Genomic DNA, 20,244 nt, shown 5'->3' on the forward strand with positions numbered 1-20,244 from the left:
TGTTATGAATCAAACCAAAAAATACTCTACAGACTATTCCTGCACCTTCCATGAGCAAAAGAAATGGCTTGTTCTTACTTTATATGCAAAGTGCAGACTGCAAAAGCATTTCAAAACAGAGTACAAAATTCAAAAGAAAAATGTCTTTGAAATTAAAACAAAGCTTCAGAATCACATACATTAGTTAAATACTGTTTTTCAACTGGGTCTGAGGTCTGTATTATTTTCAGTGAATCTGGCCTTTTCAAACTCTTTATAGTAAATCAGCCCCCTTTCCGCTGCTCAACTGAGACTTTATTTAAGGACTTGAATCAATAATTAGGTCTATCATCCCAATGGAATCTTGAACAAAGGCTTAATTTTTTATGAGGGGAATGAAGGCGCTGCTGCCTGCCTCAGGGTAAGAAATCAATGACTCAGCAATGGGCAGATGAAAGCAGATTGGTTTTAATCTTTTAATCCATACTATGCATATATTAAAGAGAAGTCTTTGTGACGTGTGTAGTTTCTATACTATACAATGTTTATGCTTGTTTTATGTATGAAGTTGTGAATGTCGAGGGAATAAACTTTACTTAACAATGAGCTACAAAAGTTAGAATCAGATTTTAAAATTTGTAATTCAGGAAGTTCGGATCAGAAAAGAAATTGCTTTTAACCCAAATGTAAGATAAAATGAAGGATCATTTTTCATTTAATAGTGCAAGATTTTTATTTTATTGTTACAAGGGTTTACTAATTACCAAAATATTCTATTAGCTATTCATCTTCATGTATGCCTCAAAGACAAAATTACACAAAGCTCCCACCAGTCTTCATTTACATTGGCTCAGAACTTTATTCTTAGTGAGACTTGCAGCAATGGATTTTGTACAGTTTTAGGGAGTACTGTTGAAACCTTGGATTTAAAATAATTGGAGACATTTCTTAAAACTGGACTTGTGCAAGTGCCTGAGCTCCAATACCAACATTTGGATTTGGATCTCTGGCTACAAGCTATGCACAATATACTGTCATCATTTTCAGTGCTCATCATTTTTCTTTGCTTTTCTCTCCTTTTCCCTATTAATCAGTCGTCATGCAAAACAATGGAAGATAGTTACATAGAGTAAAAGCCCTGTTATCTAGCATGAGTGGGGAATGGGGGGTGCCAGGTATCTAAAAATTCTGGTAACCCGAGGCCAGAGGTTTTTGGTAGGAAGTGGAATGGGGATGGGGGGGTGGGGTGGCACCTGGATGCGGAATGGCGGCAGTGCAGGGGGGTGGGTTTCTCCACCTCCCCCCCACCCCATGTCGGGCCAGCTGGCCAGAAATTCCAGTTAATAGAGTAGCTGGTATAATGCTGGAGAGTAGGGCTTTTACTGTATTAAAAAGATGGTTCAATATATTTTTTGAAATACCCAATTTAAAAAAAGGTGCTTTTAGTTTTTATGATAACTTGTCTTTGGACCACTTCAATGTTCTTTGTGACGATACAGCATGCACACAGTCGCTATCCATCCCTCATTACTATTTAGCTCTTGAAGTATGTATGCTTTATTTAAAAGATATCTGCAAGATGATACAAATCTCAGAAGGACTACTTGATACTTTGGCACCTTAAAACTAACTCAGACCCTCACCCCAAACCTTCCTCATCATTTCATGCATGTCCATTTTTCTGTACACTAGTTGGTCCACAAAATCAACTCTACAGATAATCCAAATAAAAAAATACTGATGTTTTGACCCATCTCCAAAAGAGTTGATTGACAGCCAATTAAATAGCATTATAACAAAGCATTCACTTGAAAAAGAGTTATGGGTTTGATTAAAAAAATTCTTACCTTGAGAAACAAAGCTCCCTTAGAAGCCAAGGAGTCTGTTCCTTTTCCATTGGGGTAACAGTGATAGGTAGCATCCATAACTGGATAGCGGCTAGCAAAAAGCAAGCCACTGTTTACAAACTTAAAGCTACAGCAGCCATGGCAACTATAGACCCCAACATCATACAGAATGTATTCAAAATAGTGATGGAGCTGCTCTTTCAATTTCTCTGCTGCTCTTTTGTCAAATACTTCCTGCAAACACAGGAAGTCCAAGTTGGCAGGGAAGAAAGCCGAGATCTCATGGTCAAAGGCCTCATCCATATGCTTCTTTTTCCTCACAGAAGTCTTCTTCATGATTGAGGCTTTGTAAAGAAGCTTGTTATTAATGCTGCTTTGGTCCACTGTGCCATCTCCAATACGAACCTTAACTAGGGACTCTCGTGAGGCAGTGTAGCTGTCTAAACTCCCAGAATCTCCATCTTTTTGTTTATGGTTGGGTGCTTGACCCTTTGGGCTCTCTGAGTCACCCTCTGATGAGTGGTCTGCAGGTCCACTGTTATTTGGCTGGCTACTAACAGTATCCACATCTGGGTCTGAAATATGACCATTATCCTCTCCACTTATGCGTACTATACATGTGTTATTGTCCTCTCCTTCACTTGGTTCTCCTGCTCCACTTTTAGCATCTCTGCCATCTTCACTGTTGTTTGAAGCAGAATTGTCTCCTTTATACTCCATAGATGTTGTCCTTTTGATGCCCACATTAACTGCACGGTTAGTGCCATCTCCACTTTGGGGAGAGACCAAACTGCTAAAACTTGCTGCGCTGATGGATGTGTTAGTAGGAGAATCTATATATATTTTGATCTGTGGTCTGCTTGCCCCATTTCGTATCCTTCGTCCAATTTCTTTAGCCCGTGCCTGTGTATTGAAAACATTATTAAACCTTGCCAGGGAGTCTGGTAGCAGGCAAACGTTGGCACTGCCAAAGCAGAAACTTTTCCCATTGCTGGTAGCTTTCCATTCAGTGAGTAGTGTAGCTCCATTGACCTGGTTCTTGTCTTCTAGCCTAGAGTAAATATATGGCCTTCTGGCTGACTGGAGAGGTGACCATAACAAGAAACCAATCAGGGCAAAAGGAAGAGATGCCACCAGAAGTGCCAGGTAGATGGGAGTAGTGATGATGATACAGAGTGCATGAAAGTAGCAGGGGTCATCTGCCCTTTGACGTTTCTCATAGCTGGTTGGAACAAAAGAGGCTACAAGCCTGTCTGCAAACCAATAGCATGGGAAAATCAGGCCCCAAGAAAAGGAATGCAGACCTGACAGAAAGCTGTTGGGAAATGGGGAAGTGTATAAAACCATTGCAACTGTTATGACAACACTTCAGGGCCTACTACATGATGTCGCGGTCAACCATTCATCAGAACATTGGGGTAGGGATCAGGAAAAAAAATCCAGCCAATAGTTTGTCTTGCTAACAATACTCAACAGTATCAGCTTAAGAGCACCATTTCAATGGGTTGGAGTAAGAGGAAAACAAGGCCACTGTTTCTGGCTGGCTTTTTGGCATCTATATTCTTCAGAAAATTTCATTGCTCACAGCAGGCTGCCATAATGAATTTCTGATGGAGGCAGAAGGAAAACCTGTAGAGACACAAAAACCCCAAAACATAACAATATAATTAACAATAACTTAAGGTTTTAAGCATGTCTTTCACTTCACACCAGCTTCAGTTTGAAATCCAGATATTTTCCTACAGTAAATAGAATGTTTTTTGTTGTAGCTTAATTTTAAATGTCATTTTAATGTCTGTTAAAAATCACTGAATGAAATCTGTTCTCAGGGTATGGCCATAAACTAATTATGAGTTAAAAGTATGGGTTTATGCTGGGATTTACTATGTATCAGCTGCTCTGCAGTAACTTTTTTTTGGTGTATCTGCTTTTCTCCCACTGAAAAAAGGAAACTGAACTACAGTAAGCTTAACCCTGTTTCATACTGAGCTAAGCTAACTTCATTTAGATGTCACAGTTACTGCAGACCTGCTGACTGACACACAGTAGGTCCTTCCCTCCCCCTTAGCTCTTTATAATTTAGTTATTCTATCCCCATTCTGCTTTCCACAGTATAAATCTGGAGTAACACCACTGACTTCAGGGGTCTTGTACCTCTATAATTAAAATCCAAGTGTGATCAATTTCACTTAAGTGAGTTGAAGATTGTCCTGAAAAATTCTGTTATAAATTTAAAATCTTAAACCGAGCACTGTGGAAGCAGGTCTTTTAGATTTTATAATGTCCTTGAGTCTTCACTCCTATCTACATGTGATGCTATACTGCTGTAGCAATGCACTACGGTGACATAGCATCCATGGGTGTTTACATGTGACCAATAGCAACTTCACTATAGTAGTATGCTCCCCTGTTATAGCTTGCCACTATGGTGAAGTGGCTGCTTAAAAACAACACTGCACTGCATGTACAGCACAGTATGGGCAGTTACTGCACCATGCTTTAGTACTTAAAAAAGGAAATACTAAAGCACAGTGCAGTAACAACCTAACCATAGGCTTTCAACCTTTTTTAATAAGTGTACCCCTGGTGGACAGATGCGGAGTGGCATGGGGTGGTGGGCAGAGGCGCTCCATCCCTGCCTGCCTGTGTGTACCCTAGGGCCTTCCCAAGTATCCCCAGGGGTATGCATATCCCCAGTTGACAACTCCTGCCATAGGGCAGCATGTAAATGTGCCCAGTACTAACAAAATACACTGAATCTACATGAGTGTATTTAAGCAATTATATAAATTAACACGTATTCATTCAAACCCTTGTGTTTTATCATGTAAAAATAACATTTTTCTGATATGATTTGTGGCAAGCTGAATTTCAATTAAATTTAGTTAAAATGCATAAAGCAATATTTTAAAAATATTTCCTATTAAGTAAAACTATCACATGTGCAGAATGCATAATAAGGTTGATCAAAGCATGCTTTGCATTTTAAACTGATTTACTTAACAAATAAGTATTATTATCTGTGGTAAACATGAACTGGTTATTTCTAGCCACCACCACCTCCAAATTCTAGAGCCAGTAGAACTCATCCTCTCAAATGTAATTTTCATTTATATATTGGAAAATGAAAACAAATAGTCTTGCTTTTTGAATTCCCAATATTTTCTCAACTTAAAATAAAATAGTCATTAAACTGATTTCCTGAATAAACTGAAATGAAGAAGTGTTCCTTATGCCCCTGCAAAAGAGGTAATGGCCCTCAAAACCTGGTTTGCACTTAAGCAAAGTCTGATTTTTAGGTGTCTAACCAGTGACGTTCAACCAGTGATCTGATTTTCTATAAAATTTAATCTGTAAGTCTGTACTGTTTACATATATGTTTTAAGTCAATTGAAATTACAGTAAAAGTCTGGACCAAGCATAGGCTTTAATTTAAAATTAAATTTGTAATGAAAATTTATATAGGTTACTGTTATCAATGCTATTTTTGGGTAGCCGCAGTTACTTCAATTCCACTTTGCTCAAACTTTGAAATAGTGATGTTAACCAAGAGATGGACAGCAGCAAAGATTAAAGCAATGCCACAAAAGGATAAAGAAAGGAATTAAAGGATTTTACATTTTTACCTTCAGCTAAACACATTCAAATCAGTTTCTTTGTCAGCTGAGCTAGTAAGCCCCAGAGTGAGAGACTATGAATATTTGGGAAGAAGAGTCCCATTTATAGTTTATTTCAGTATAAAACCTAGACTTTCTAGTGCATGAAACTGTGCTGACTCAAGGCATATCGTTCAAATAAAAGAGAGATAGGACACGCGGTCACCCATACTTCAAAGCTTCTTTGGTATTTGGGAAGGACAAGCATTGCATGAGAATATTTCTTTGCATGGTCAGAGTTAAAATTTGTGGTTGGATCCACTAAGAATTGTCTGTGGAACAACAATTTAGCATTCACTTTACCCAGGGACTAAAGGGCATTTTGATTAAAAAGCGTTTCAGAAAGCAAAGTAACAATACAGAAAAAAGCAGGCTGTTGAAAGAAAAGATAGGTGTAAGAGCTACGGTTAGACACAGCAGCACTACATTGATTTAATAGACTTCAGATTTAGAAGAAAAACAGAATTTCTCTCCCTCTAGATTTCTGTTTCTTCGAAACAAGCTCTTAGTATTGATCTTTGTAGCCATGGCCAGCATGTATCTATGTCTGTGGTTAATGTGTACTATCAGACTGTAGATTCAGAGCATCCTCCACAAGATAAGAGAAAAATAATATGACAATTCTGGTTTAGCTAGTTCTCCCTCTTTCCCACGCATGTTAAAAAGGGATGATACATTCTTCCCTAGTTCTAAGTTTTCTTTCCATTGTTCTAAGATCTTTGCATCACATTTCTGCAGTTGGAGGCTTGAAACAATCTATTATTTATTTGTATTACCAAGGGGACCAGGACTCTATTGTACAAAGGTATTGTACACAAAACACAGAACAAAGACAGCCTTCGCTCCAAAAAGCTTACATTCTAATCATAAGACAAGAGACAGTAGATGAATTTGGACAGATAAGGAAAGTACAAGGAAACAATGAGAGAAACACCCCCCCCGCCAAAAACCCCAAACAAAAAAAACAACAAATCAGGATGAGAAACACGAAGGATGCCAATGTCCTATGACAATTCTTGGCAAGTTTTTCTACAGGTATCATAGCAAAGGAGAGTTTTCAGGAAGCACCCAAAGAATATCAAAATTGCTTTGTGAATAAGGGGTGAATGGGAAAAAAGAATGAAGGTATTTATTTTTAAAAGTCTAATAAGTGGTGTTGGAAACTGTTATCATAGACTGATGTGAGGCAGGAACTGGCCATTCAATGCTGCACATGTCTACACTGCCTGTGTGTCATGCCCCAGAATACCACCAGGAAGCAGGCCTCTGCTACAACGGAACTACCTTACAGAAATGTTGAGCAAATGCCAATAAGCAGATCCAAGACAAACACCATGAGGGCAACTTGAAACAATTTTAAGATAGTTACATTGCCTCAGTTTGGGGAGTTGACTTCCTTATCTAGCCAAGTAAATCAGGAAGAGAGTGGCATTACACCACTAGAATCAACATGAATAGGTCTAAATTAGGTCTAAATATCAATACTTCACACAATTATGGATATACTGATACCAGGAAAAGAGTGCAAAGAGAAAATGTAAGAAACACACCCCCCTAAACACCCTACAGTCTGTTTGAGAAGAGGCATGCCCTCTCTATCATCCTAGCTAAGTACAGACAGACAAAAAGCCCAGAGCTGAGTTGATTCAATCTTTGCAGGTTAGTTTAAGCCGTGTAGATTGAACGGATAAGCAAATGAACAGACATTCACTTTTGATTCCAAAAGTGTAGCACATGGCTGCAGTGGCCCAGGCCAGAACCTGGGGGGTGCTAGAGCATGCCTCTCTGCTCAGGTGGAGCAGAAACTTGGGCCAAGGCTAGCCCACCCACTCTATAAGGAGGGATATGCAGGAGAGGTTCAAAGCATCCTGGGATGCTGGGGGACTGTGAGTTAACTTGAATCTGGAGGGGATATGTGACAGAAGTTCAATAAATCGATTTAATCTAAATCAGTTAGGGTGCAGACAGAAGAAATAAAGCTCACTGCTGTAACTGAGAACATTTTGCAGGAACTATTTTGAGTTGCAATGATCACTTGGAACAAACAGAAGTTCACTGTTGGTTCCAGGGGCAAGGGGAATCTAGTTGTTGGCTGCGAGCCTGAAGCTAGTTTCCTCTAGCAGCAGCCCCTGCTCCCTGTGAGGCTGCAAAGTTTCAGAGTGGGCGTGGGGAAAGGGAGCAGGGGGAGCTCATTCTAGGGGCTTCCCAGCAGATGCTCGAGGGTGGGGTGGGTGAACTGGAGACCCTCCTCATCATGGGGGTGGGGAGGGGGCTCCAATATGCCTGCCACACCTGAAACCCCCCCCAAACCAAACTCCCCCTGCTCCTTTCCCTCCTCCCACTCTGAAAACAGCTTGGAGGCTGGGAGGCAGGCAGACAGAAATTACAGAAGATGCTCTGGTTTGAAATGTCTTCATCTGACCTCTTGTGCAAAGTCAGATTTTCACCTGTATGATCATTTCTGAAGCTGCCTGCAGCCATGCACCTGTGTTTCGTCATGGCTATAGACTGCTTTCTGCATCCAAATTGGGTGAAAATTGTTACTTTTTTCCTGCTCCCTGCAGTCTGATAGTTCATCCATCCAGGTTTATCTTAAACTCATTTCAGCCACTTCGAAAGAAGTTTACACGTTCTGTTGTGTTACAGATTTGACCTGGTTTCCCATCGCCTGTACTGGTTTATGTGTAATTTCTGTCCCTAGTCCCAAAGGTCAGTCATATCCTTCTCTAAAATTAGCAGAACAATGCTATTTACTGCAGTTGCAGACAGGCATTCAAATTCTGTCAGTCTCTTGGCTAATGGAAAAACTCCATCTTCAGCAAAGAAACTGACTCAAGGGAGTTTTGTTTTCTTTACATCACTTCATATGCTTATATAAAAACTCAGTTATGGAGCTTAAAATCTATTTTGTCAAGTTAGGAAATTTACCTATTTACCAGTTGTCATTAACACATTGGGGTGGTGTTCTCTGTAGGAAACCTGACAATTTTGTTCTCTTTATTTGTTCCAAAAGATTTTTTGAACTTTTTAATAACAAGACTGTACTAAAGGTAACCTTTCCAGTCTGGCATGTGTGCATGAAAGTAACTTAAACCTAGTCAAATTATGTAATTATCCAGTAGACCAGAAGAACCATGAAGGACCTATGCTAATCTACTAGGTAGTTTAAAATCCTTTTTTTAAATCCCTGCCTAATTACATAATTACCCAGTAGACCAGAAAGACTCTGGTCTGCAAGAGTTTCAAGAGTAAATAACTCACAATTGTTAGAGACATGGGAAGAGAGATGGAGGAGGGACTTATAGTCTAGCTTTCTGATTTAAACATGGTTTTGGTGGGACTGATTGGGTCCCTGATTACAGGTTCACTCTGAATCTAACATCTTTTACCTCTTTAAAAATATGATATCAAGTCTGAGCACTAAGATAGGGCCATTATAAATGATCACATCAGTTTTACACAGGCAAAAGCATTAAGCAGAGCAGGGTAAAGTACAATGGCTCAAAGGGGATCCTGATTATGTAAATACTATATGTCATCTTCTTAGGGCTGACTGACTCAGTAAAGCTAAGCACAGTAGACTCCCGCCCAAAAGACTCAATGCAAGCCTGTGTTAAGGACTCAAAGATCAATAACCTGCATGCTAAATATTTAACAAAATGGTAACATAATTAATAAAAATGACCTCACAGAGTCAATTATCCAGATTATGGAAGCATACTTAAATCCAAGGGACTCTCATATTTAACATAATCTGAGCTGGCATTTACAGATATCTGTTTTTAAACCACAGTGGGCATATTTACACATGATATTAATGCAATGCAATAAACTCTTTGCACCAGAGTTTACTACTTCTGGGTGCAGTGTTTACATGTGTGCCTGGGACTACAGCACATTGAGCCAAAGTGGTGCAGCCCCAGATGGCAGGAGGTCCAAGGGTGGTAGGGGTCAGCCTACCAGCCTGGATCTGCTCCACTCTGGATCAATGTGCTATGGAGGGGCTGGCAGGGGCACAAGGGGACTACAGCGCAGGGCTACCTGGCAGGCAGCTCCTGCACTATAGCACCCTCATGTCCCAGCCAGCCCTAGTCACCACCTATATGTGCGTTGCGGCAGAGTAAATAACTCCACCACAGGATAGTACTTGCGTCAGGCAGTACTAACCTATGATGGAGTTAATTAGTTTACTCCAGCCTAATAACTCCACACATGTAGGTGGTGATGCTTTACTGCAGCGCTAATTAGGCAAGTCCGCAGTAAGCGTCTTGTGTAGGTGCTCCTAGGAAAGAACACTGGCACAAAACTCCTGTATTGGAATATAATTATTACAAAGATCATGACTGCTGCTGGCTACAGCAAAATAAGTCAGGCTAAGGACTGACACTGCTTTATTAATATTTAGTAGAACACTGTAAACGCAAAGAGCTGGATTTTACCTTTCAGCTTTAAAAAGGGACCCCAGGGTGCTTGCGCCTGAAACAGGTAAGCTGCATCTGCAAGTGTTGACGAACTCAGCACTACACCTTCTTACAATTTACAGTATGTGCTCCCCCTTGCCAAGCCAACTCTAAGTGGTGCAGAGAGGGACAAGTACATAGGTCCAAACTCCAGCTTTTTCATGGATTTTAATACTTCCACCAGTGTTGCCACACAGGATTTTATCCATTCCCTCTACAAAGGGCAAATTTAGAAGATGGGAAAGACAGTGGCACATGGACACCCTCTAGCACACTATACAGAAGAGTAGAAATACTTGGTTCCTAATTAAATATACTCCTGACAGTGTTCCAAGGCAGTAAAATATTATCCAGTATTTATAAACAAAAAGAAAAACTATGATTTCCTTAGGTCAGAAAGTCAGGGACAGAAATAAAAATAAGACTTAGATCACCCAGCCCTGGCCCCACGTCCTAGTCACCAGACCATATGCATGATAGAACCTTCAAAATACAAAGAGAGGGAGAATTGCAACAGTCAAATTTATGTTACACCAGTCCTGTATGATGCTATGGAGGAAAGGATCCTATGTACGTCAGCTGCAGTTTAAGGTCTTGAAAACATGAATGGCATCAGTCAAAGGCTAAGTGCGTAATTCCTTGTGATGAAGGGTGCTGTCTGATAAATTCAGTGCTTTATTTATAAGGGTTTAAGACATTAAGGAAAAATTTGAGATCATGGGATAAGATATTTCTGTATGCTACAAAAAGATTTTAAAAAACCAAACCAATCCAGTTTTTCTCATTTGTTTTCTAAATTTTTGCAGTCCTTAAGAAGAGAACATTTACTTACTTCTTAAATGTGCTTGTACAGAAGATCTTTTATTTAATGTTAACAAGACATCTAATAGAAAGGTTTCACTTAAAGATTTTTATGATTGTGATTATGCTCAAGTGTGCTAGGGACTTTACAGACAGACAAAGAGAGAGCTATATTCCTAAATCTATAAAGTTTTCAATTTAAATAAAAGGACATCATCACAAATCAAGAAAAAAAATGGGGAGTGAGAAGAATAACAAAATAAGAAGGTTTATATCAATAAGGCTTATATAGATAGTCAAGAGCATGTCAGAAAAAATTTAAATGATGGTGAGAAAAGAAAATTTAAGTAAAAAAATTGAATTCTACCAGTTCTACTGGTTATTTACATTTCTTGGCAATTTAATAATACCATGCACATATTTTAACAAATTGCATTGCAATGGATAGGAAATTTTTAATTTATGTTTTAAAAGAGTTTGAAGATTTTTTAAATTTTGTCCTTGGTGATTTGGGAGTATAAGTCTTTTTATTTTTTAGAAAGCTAAATCTCACTGACTTTCAATTAGATATATCTAACTGCCTATATTTTAGCCTGAGAATCTGTTGATGAGATTATGCATAAATTAGAATGTAGTAATGTTAAGTTTGATCACAGAATAACAGCTCAATATTACATATAATAAAGCTCCTCTTATACTGACTCACATAAGAGGTGCCATATTGGATCTGGCCAGCCATCTAACCATACCTCTGACTATGGCTAGCACTGACTGTATTTGAACAAAGTGTCCACGGCAGGGCTTGCTACAGTTATGGAAATCCTGCTTCCAGGAAAAGTTGCCTTCCAATTGCAAGTAGTTAGAGATTGGTTTGTGCCTTGAAACATGATGGTATATTTTTTGTTTCCAGAGCCCTTTTTTTTATTTAGTTATTAATTTATGTAATACTTACTATAAAAACTTTAGTCGTTATTTTTATAACAAAATACAAATACCCAATCCTTTCTGAACCCTGCCAATTGCTTGGCCTTAGTGAAACCTTTCAGAAATGAACTCTGGAACCTGACTGTATGCTTTGTAAAAGTGTATTTGCCTTTTAGCAGTTTTGAATTTGTCTCCTTTCATTCAAATGATCTCCTTATTTTCAATGATTTTTGTTTTGTGAAGCAGGGGAATAGATGCTCACAACCCATCTTCTCTGTAAAATTCATTATTTTGTTCCACATATTGTGTTCCCTCTTATTCACCTCCTCTCAAATGTAAGCTGCCATAATCTATTCAATCTGAAAGTTCAAATGAGAGGTTTTTTTCTTCCCACTGATCATTCATCTCCTATCTTTGAAGCCAATGGATTTCTAGTCTGTTCTTTTTGAGATAGAGGGATCAGAACCAAAAGCAGAAATCCTGGTGGGAGCATTTCACTGAATTACAGAACACACATTTCTGCATTCTTGAATGTACCATTCATTATGCATTTTTGCACAGTTTAGTTTTTTGAATACTACTCCACATTTCATTGAACTGTCTAAAACAGTGATGCTCAACAGGGCTGTGTGAAATGGGCCCTATTCAATTTGGATTCGGCCTGAATCAGGGACAGTGATTCAATCAGTTGATTAGGATCACTGTCCCCAATTCGATTCAGTCAAGTCGTGATCTGATGATTCAATACTGATTTGGTGAACTAGTGATTCGGACACAGGCACAGCTTGAAAACATTTTTCTATATATGTTGAGGTAGCAGTACAGCTTATGATTGCTGAGGTGCTGGGGCAGATGCAGCATCCCACAGCAGCGCAGGGGGCTCTCCAGCATGGTCAGCAGCGAACCCAGAAGTGGACCAGAAGTACTTCCGGTCCACTTCTGGGTCTGCCAGGGAGCATGCACGGGGGCCCCCCGTGCCCCCCAGGCCTGGTGATTGGCCACAGGAGGACCCTGGATGCCCCCCCCCAGACCCAGGAGGCACCAGTCGCTGAGCTAGGGGGGCGTGGAGGAGGGGGCCCAGCATGCTCCCTGGTGGACCAGGAAGTGGACCGGAAGTGCTTCTGGTCCATTTCTGGGTCTGATGCCAAGCACACTGGGGAGCCCCCCCCATGCTTCTGTGGGATGCTGCATCTGCCCCAGCAGCACAGAGATCATGAACCCTTGCTACCTAGAAGTATGCAGAAGAAACATTTAAAGCTGTCTCTGTCTGAATGACCAAATCTGTCCAAATCTCTGAATCAATTCAGAGGGTTCCAAATTGATTCGGAGAGATTAAAGGATCCTCTGAGTCTATCTGGATTCGGAGATTCAGCCACCAGAAGCACTTCCAGTTCACTTTTGGGTCCACTGGGGAGCGTGCCAGGTTCTTCCCCTCCCCCCCGTGCCCGCCTGGCTAAGCAATCGGTTATGGGGGGACGCCGGTGCCCCCCCCAGACCCCAAAGGCACCAGTCACTGAGCTGGGGAGATGCGGGGGGAGCCCCCTGTGTACTCCCTGGCGGGCCCAGAAGTGGACCAGAAGTGCTTCCAGTCCACTTCCAGGTTCACCACCGAGCATGCGCCCCCCACCCCCGTGCTCCTGTGGAATGTTCCATCCATCTCAGCATTGCAGCATTCACAAGCTGCACCTAGTACCTCAAAGTATGTAGAAAAAGCTGTGTCTATGTCTGAATTCTCTGAATCAGAATCAAATCTTCAGATTCAGCTGAAATGAATCACAGACAGTGGTCCAATCAATGAATTGAATCACTGTCCCCAATTCGGGCTGAATAGAATAGGACCCGTTTTGCACACCCTTAAATTGTTTACCTCAACCTGCACTAAAAAGCTAAGTTACTAAAAAATTATCAACCTGCTGAACAGGGCTGTGCGAAGCTTCGGTCTCTGATTCAATTCGGCTCAATTCGGTGGCTGAATCTCCAAATGCAAATTGAATCAGAGGACCTTTAAATTTCTTCAAATTGAATCAGAACCCTCCAAATTGATTCGCAGAGATTTGGAAAGATTCAGAGATTCGGACACAGAGACAGCTTTAAATGCTTTTTCTACATACCTCTAGGTAGTTGTGGCTTGTGAATGCTGCTATGCTGGGGCACATGGAGTGCCCCATAGAAGAATGGGGGCTCCACAGCACACTGATCAGCAGACCCAGAAGTGGACCAGAAGCACTTCCAATCCACTTCCGGGTCCGCCGGGGACCATGAAGGGAGGCCCCCCTGCACCCCCATGGCTCAGTGACTGGTGCCACCTGGGTCTGGGGGGAGCACCTGGGGTCCCCCTGTGGCTAATCACTGAGCTGGGGAGGCACGGGAGGTAGGTGGGGGGTGGGCAGTGCATTCCCCAGAAGACCTGGCAGAAGTACTTCCAGTTCACTTCTGGGGTCACTGCCGAGCACATGGAGGGCCCCCCTGCACTCCTGTGGAATGCCACATGTGCCCCAGCATCACAGTGATCACGAACTGCACCTGCTACTTCAAGGTATGTAGAAACATTTTTTAAAGTTGTGTCTATGGCCAAATCATCTTCAGATTCAGATTCCACTGAATTGAATAAGGGATAGTGATCCAAATCAATGAATCGACTCACTGTCTCTGATTTGGGCCTAATCTGAATCAGAATCGAATAGAGCCCGCTTTGCACACCCCTACTGCTCAATGCACTGTATTAATTGTATCTATTCATTTTTAAATTTACCTTGGCTTACCATTATTCCTCTCTTTACAGTCCAATAAAGATATATAAGCAATTTTGAGTTATCCCCTCGAATTTGCATTAGTTTGTATTAGTCAATATTGAATTTCATTTGTCACATTGGTGCCTTGTTTGGTTAGATGCCTCAGCAGCTTCTTCCAGTCTCTCCATTCTGAACTAATCTAAACAATTTTGAATCATCTTCAAAGTTTGCCACCTGATTACTAACCAATATCTTCAGAAACCCATTCCTAGCTGGATCAACACTTGCCAACAGGGTGCAGTGTGCCAAACTGATAAATGACGAGTAAGGAAACATCTATGCTGTGACTACTTTGTAAATGATTTATTAGAGATGCAAGTTTTTAAAATGTATAAAAAATGTAAAGAAAGACAAAATAAGAAGAACTGATTGACTCATTTATCAGTTTGACCATTATTTGCTCAGCTGTACTGTGTATAGAGTATAGCATGCTGTGATTAAAATACAGAAATAAATTGTACTCTAGTGTTTGGTTCTCAGATTTACACTTGAAGTGAAAAAAGAACATCTGGAATGTCCCAGTAAAACCTTCTTGAATTTTCTAGAGCTTAGATTTTTTCCCTCATTAAACATCCTATTTATTTGTCTTGCAAGCCATAGGAAAGACAGAGAGAGAGAACACAAGTGTGCACGTTCACGTGTGCGTGAGCATGTGATGTGTGTGTACAATTATTATTTTAATGTGCAAATAGGTCATTTAAATGTATAAATACTGCATTTAATAATGAAGAGACTGAACTCTGGGAAACTTATACTTGGACTAAGCTGAGAAAAAAAATTCAACTCAAATTGTTTTGACTATGATACTTCACTTACAAAACCTCCTAGTGAAGTCCAGTGGTCAGACTTCCAAACTGTTTGTCATTTTCCTCTTCTCTTCTGTATTTTTTCCCTGTTTCCCCCATGCTTTATACCTCACCTGTCTCTTTATTGCCATGCTCTTCTTTCTGACCTTTGAAATGCTTACTTTAACTTAGAAACCAGTTCTACATGCCTCCATTGTTTTCCTTTAAGTCCTTGCAAAAGAAATGTCTTCCAAGAAACCTACAAGTATCAGATCCCTATCATGCTGAATTCCCTTGCAGGGCTGCAGCACATATGTGGCTGAATCAGTATAAATGCACCACGCTGGTAAAAAGCTGAAAATGATGGAAATATGATCACTTCTCAAAGAAAAGGACATGGGGATCTTTTATAATGGGAAATGCTGGGAAACCTAGATAGAGATGAGAGTCAGACAGCTTTTAAAAATCCCACCTGCCTGCACTCAGGATATGAATTCCCACAGGTTCTGTATACAGGGAGCCAAAGTTAGGAGCAACCCTGACACTGGTGAAAAAAACTGTACACAGTCCACCTGTATGTCACTAGAAAGGAAGGAAAAGATAGTTTTTGCAGACTTGAATTTTCATGTCTATGTCATGTAATTTTCCTTAACTTTTTTCTTTGTGTATGTGTTTTCTTTAATGCATTAATCAAACGATGCCCAATTCCCCTGTAACACATCTCTCATGCCCATAGGCTCTCATCATGCAGAAGCCTACTATAAACAAGCGGTTAAGCTTAATTGGCCTAACCTGTAAAACTATAGTTAAGTGCGTATTCATGTCCCATAGGATGCCTAGCCAGGGACATCAGCTGCTAAATACATGTTCACAGGAAATCCCCAAATGCCCATATAATATTTGTTTAAATGTATGCAGCCACAATAGCGGCACAGAGTTTGAAACACTTAGCAAAGAGTTTAGTGTAATCTTTTGTAAAAACAAAAGGTTTTGAGGACTTCTGTTGAATTTTCTGAGTAGCATATGGGAATTTGGCATTTATTTCTCATTGAATTTCTTTAAGAGTTAGGCACTTACATCCTTTGGGTGCCTTTGAAAAATCACTGCTTTGGTAGCTCAGGATAACTGGAGTGGGATATGAAGCTTATCAGCTTTATAGGTCAAATCAGCAGTGGTGTAATTAGGCATACTCCACAGGAATAAGGTCAGTACTGAAAAAGCTATCCTGCCAGCTTTTCAATAGCCTATGTAAAATTAATTGGTGGTTATAGTCCAGTTGACTTAGCACAACAACAGCTGGCTGTACCCAACATCATTCCTGGGTGTCTACAGTCAGATAAATTAATCTCCAATTTAGCATGCTGCCTAAACTGGCCTCTCACCCTTCAAGGACTTGACCGCTTCCAGGAGGTGAGATGCACTAATTGTCAATAGGGGGAAACGTTTTTGTTTTATTCTTTCTGCGGTGAGACAGGAGATTTTAGACTCCAGAGCTCTCAAACAAATATTATTTACCAACCTCAAATTCATTATACATTCCCAGAGGATAACAAGCAACCAAGCAAGAACAAGAAAACCCTTGCAGTTATGTCTGAAAGTACATTATTATTAATGAAAGCCATGGTAACTAACCACAAGACAAGCAGTAAATCATTTACCTCTGGATATCTTGAGTTTATAAGAATAAATTTTAAATCCAAACAGATTAGTATATGGAAGTGCACATTTGCAATGCATCCAAAAAAACTAGAACAAGCTGAAAAATTAAATGGCTTCCTAACTTCAGTTATTACTTTATCAATATTGCTTTAAAAATATCAAAAGTGCTGATTTTTAGAATTTTTAACTAGTCACCCTGAAAGCTACCTTAATTATCCCCTGTCATGACAGTTTTATTTAGAATATCCTGATAACTGATGTCAAAATCAAAGTGGTGTAAATTGGAGAGGATACTCTACATTATTTCAATTCATATTTAATCCTTGCTTTACATTCTAAACTGGACCTTAACCATGGACCTTAACAGTAACTCCATAATGTAGGCCTCATTTCTGCCTTTGGATCTATGTGCCTCTAAACCTGCACCTATAGAGACCCAATGAGCAAGTTCATACAAATTGTGGAATGGTGTGGCAAAAGTCAACAAAATGGAAATACCTTTATGGGGAAAAGAATATCTCTTCTGCAATGGCTTTCTTTATCCTGTGCAAATTGTACGATACAGCTGAATTCTGTCACAAGCAAGCTTCAGCAAGGCCTTAGGTGAGTACCAGTTCTCCCTAGCTGTGGTAACTACCATGAGCCCATGTGCATTCAGCCAATGCAGAAAAGCAAACATATCACTGTTTGGGATTGGGGTTGTGATACTGTCTGGAGCTCATTGCACAAGTTGCATACAAGAAAAGAAATGGAGGGGAGTAATGACAAAATGCCTGCAATTCAGGCACTAGAAAGAAAAGCTACGGTCAGAAAAATAGCATACAACTCTCACACAAAGAAGCGCACCACATAAATGATAAGGTTGAGCTTTTTTTTGTACAAGTATCTTATTAATGACAAGGCCAGTTTTTAAGATATTGAAAAAAAAGCAGCATCACATTTGCAAAAATAAGTTCTATGGCCGTGTGTAGATGAAACAAGAAGCATGTGTGCACGACACTTTAAAGTGGGCTAAATGTTTTTGCACTGCTTTAATTGTGTTGGTGTTTGCACACCTTGGCAGCATATTGTGCATTAATTCCAGCTCCTGTAGGTAATTTGGTGGCATAATGCACCTTAAATGACTTGGGCTGCAGCGATCTAAAACTTCTTTAAGGTGTTTTAGTTTGCTGCCCCTACAGCCATGGAGTGATGCACCAGGCTTCGTGCAGCTCAGGGGATCTGCAGGAAGAAAAGTGACGAGTCTGATGGGTTTTTTTCACCTCTCCTGGAGCCTGCCTGCCTGCCTGAGCTGCACAGGGGCCTGGTGCTTCCCTTCGTGGCTGCAATGCTCCCTGGGACTGCCTGAGCTGGACACCACCTGGGCGGGGGCACCACTGCCATGGAGGGAAGCACCAGCAGGCAGGGACCACTCCACCTGCTGGCAGTTTGCGCTCCCCTCCCCGTTGGAGAGGCAGGTAAGTCAGACGGGTGTGTGTACAACACCCGGTTTAATCAGCTCTAAATTGAAGCAGTGTTTTTTAAAACCCACTGCTTCAATTTAGGGCCCTCATTTCATCTACACATGCCCTCAATGTTTACATCAAGTATTTTCACGCTCTGGAATTTGAACTTGCATGCACTAAAGTCATGCATATGCTTAGGGCACCTATACATGTGCTGAATGTCAGTTCTGATGTGTGCTAATAAGCCCATGTCAGAGCAGATTCAATTAATCGAGTCTGCTGAACCATGCTAGTGACTCCAGCAACCTCCACATCATGGCTGTTCAGAGTTCCTGTGATTCAAAGTGGCAATGGGGGTTAACAAGCTTTAGTTCAAGCACCCCCGGCACCATTTTGAAGTGTGGGATTCTGAATACACATGACGCTGTGAGCACTTTAATTAGAGCGGCTCCAAGCGGCTTTTCATAAAGCTGCTCCAAGAGCTGACCTAATTAAAACACCCCCCTCCATCCCACAGCACATGTATAGATGGCCATAAACTATGCTGTTTGAAATCGATCATGTGAAAACCCATGTTTTAGGGCATGCAATTCTATCCAAAGCTAGATCTGAAATTTAAGCCTACAGACAGCTGTTTTTAATAATTTCAGTGAGACCAGGGGTAGATCCATGTTGTCAGTGGTGTTTTAAGGACCAAAAATATTGATTTATTTGGTGTTTATACCCTCTTATTGTTGCATTTAAAACTATTCTATTGAGACAAATTGAGTAGGTTAAACAGCATGTAGTACTGTTCATGTGGAGTAAAGATAAGGCCCAAGCAGAAAACAACATAGGTATGCCTTATGAACAAGATTTTTAGGGTCCTCATGCAAAAAATTTCTAAGCTTCCTCTGCTCATGTACTGTGCTAGTTTTCATCATGTCCACTGGCAAGCAACAGAAGAGAAAGACACCACAAAAGATTTATTATTTTGGCACTGGTGATAAACAGTAGGCATTACATGCAACTACGGTGCTTCAAGAGAACCTCAGTACTAGGCAAGCATCAGAAAAACTTCATCCACCAACTTGATGATCTCATTAAATAGTTGAAAATTAGAACTCCCTTTATTTTGAGGCCTTATTTGGTACAAAGTGGTAGCAGGACAACCACAGTATGCAAGCTTATGAATCCATGATGTTGAACTATGTTTATACAATAGAAATTGAATGAGCTTTATTTAGAAAAATAACCTTTTATTCTGATTTAGTCTCCAACATCATAGGAGCCAGTGCAACTCAACAAATATGATCCTTGTAGATGGCTTATTTAATGAATCTTTGGGAGGTAGAACAGTATTAACTTTGGCTGCCCAAGTCAGAATCCTAGAGAAAACTTCCTTTCCATCTGTTACCATCTTAACTAAAGCCCAATAAAACAGAATGCAGCCCTGTCTACTCTATAAGTTGTGCACAGCAATATGAAGAGCTTATTGTTATGGGGAGAACTGGTATTTTCTCAAGCAACACTTAATTCCAGCTATGGCTCATAAGACGGGATAATAAAGTGATAATTTCTGCACAGAATGGATATCTTCATACCAATAAACTTGTTCTTACAATCCAATGAGAAACTGCTCTAACCCACAATAAACACAGCAGGCACCCAGCACGATACAGGAATCAGCTCAGCACCTCCCACTGTCACCTGCCATTTGCTGGAGCTCTGGGGGGCCCAATCCTTCCTTCTGAGGAGCATATTTCCCCTCCCCCCACTCCCCCCCACCCCTGCCACCACCAGCTGGGCTGCCAGGTGTGCCATGATGACCTACTCTGGGGCTCTCCTGGAAGCCTAAGACTGGGCATGCAAGAAGATCTGTGGTGACAGGGGTTGGGGGAGTGCTTGGCCATGCCT

General features: G+C 40.6%; 1 protein-coding gene across 2 annotated transcripts in view; it reads right to left on the reverse strand.

The window, feature by feature from the left end:
- The window catches only part of SMPD3 (sphingomyelin phosphodiesterase 3), a 217,077-nt gene that overhangs the window by 67,855 nt on the left and 128,978 nt on the right, over positions 1-20,244 (reverse strand). For both annotated transcript variants that reach the window (XM_019505918.1, XM_019505919.1), the window contains exon 2: positions 1,827-3,455. In XM_019505918.1, the coding sequence (XP_019361463.1) occupies positions 1,827-3,173 (1,347 nt within the window). In that variant the 5' untranslated portion in view covers positions 3,174-3,455. The remainder of the gene's footprint in view (positions 1-1,826; positions 3,456-20,244) is intronic.

The sequence above is a fragment of the Gavialis gangeticus genome, unplaced genomic scaffold (genome assembly GCF_001723915.1).
Source record: "Gavialis gangeticus isolate Ggan-Ray unplaced genomic scaffold, GavGan_comp1, whole genome shotgun sequence".
Taxonomy (NCBI): Eukaryota; Metazoa; Chordata; order Crocodylia; family Gavialidae; genus Gavialis; species Gavialis gangeticus.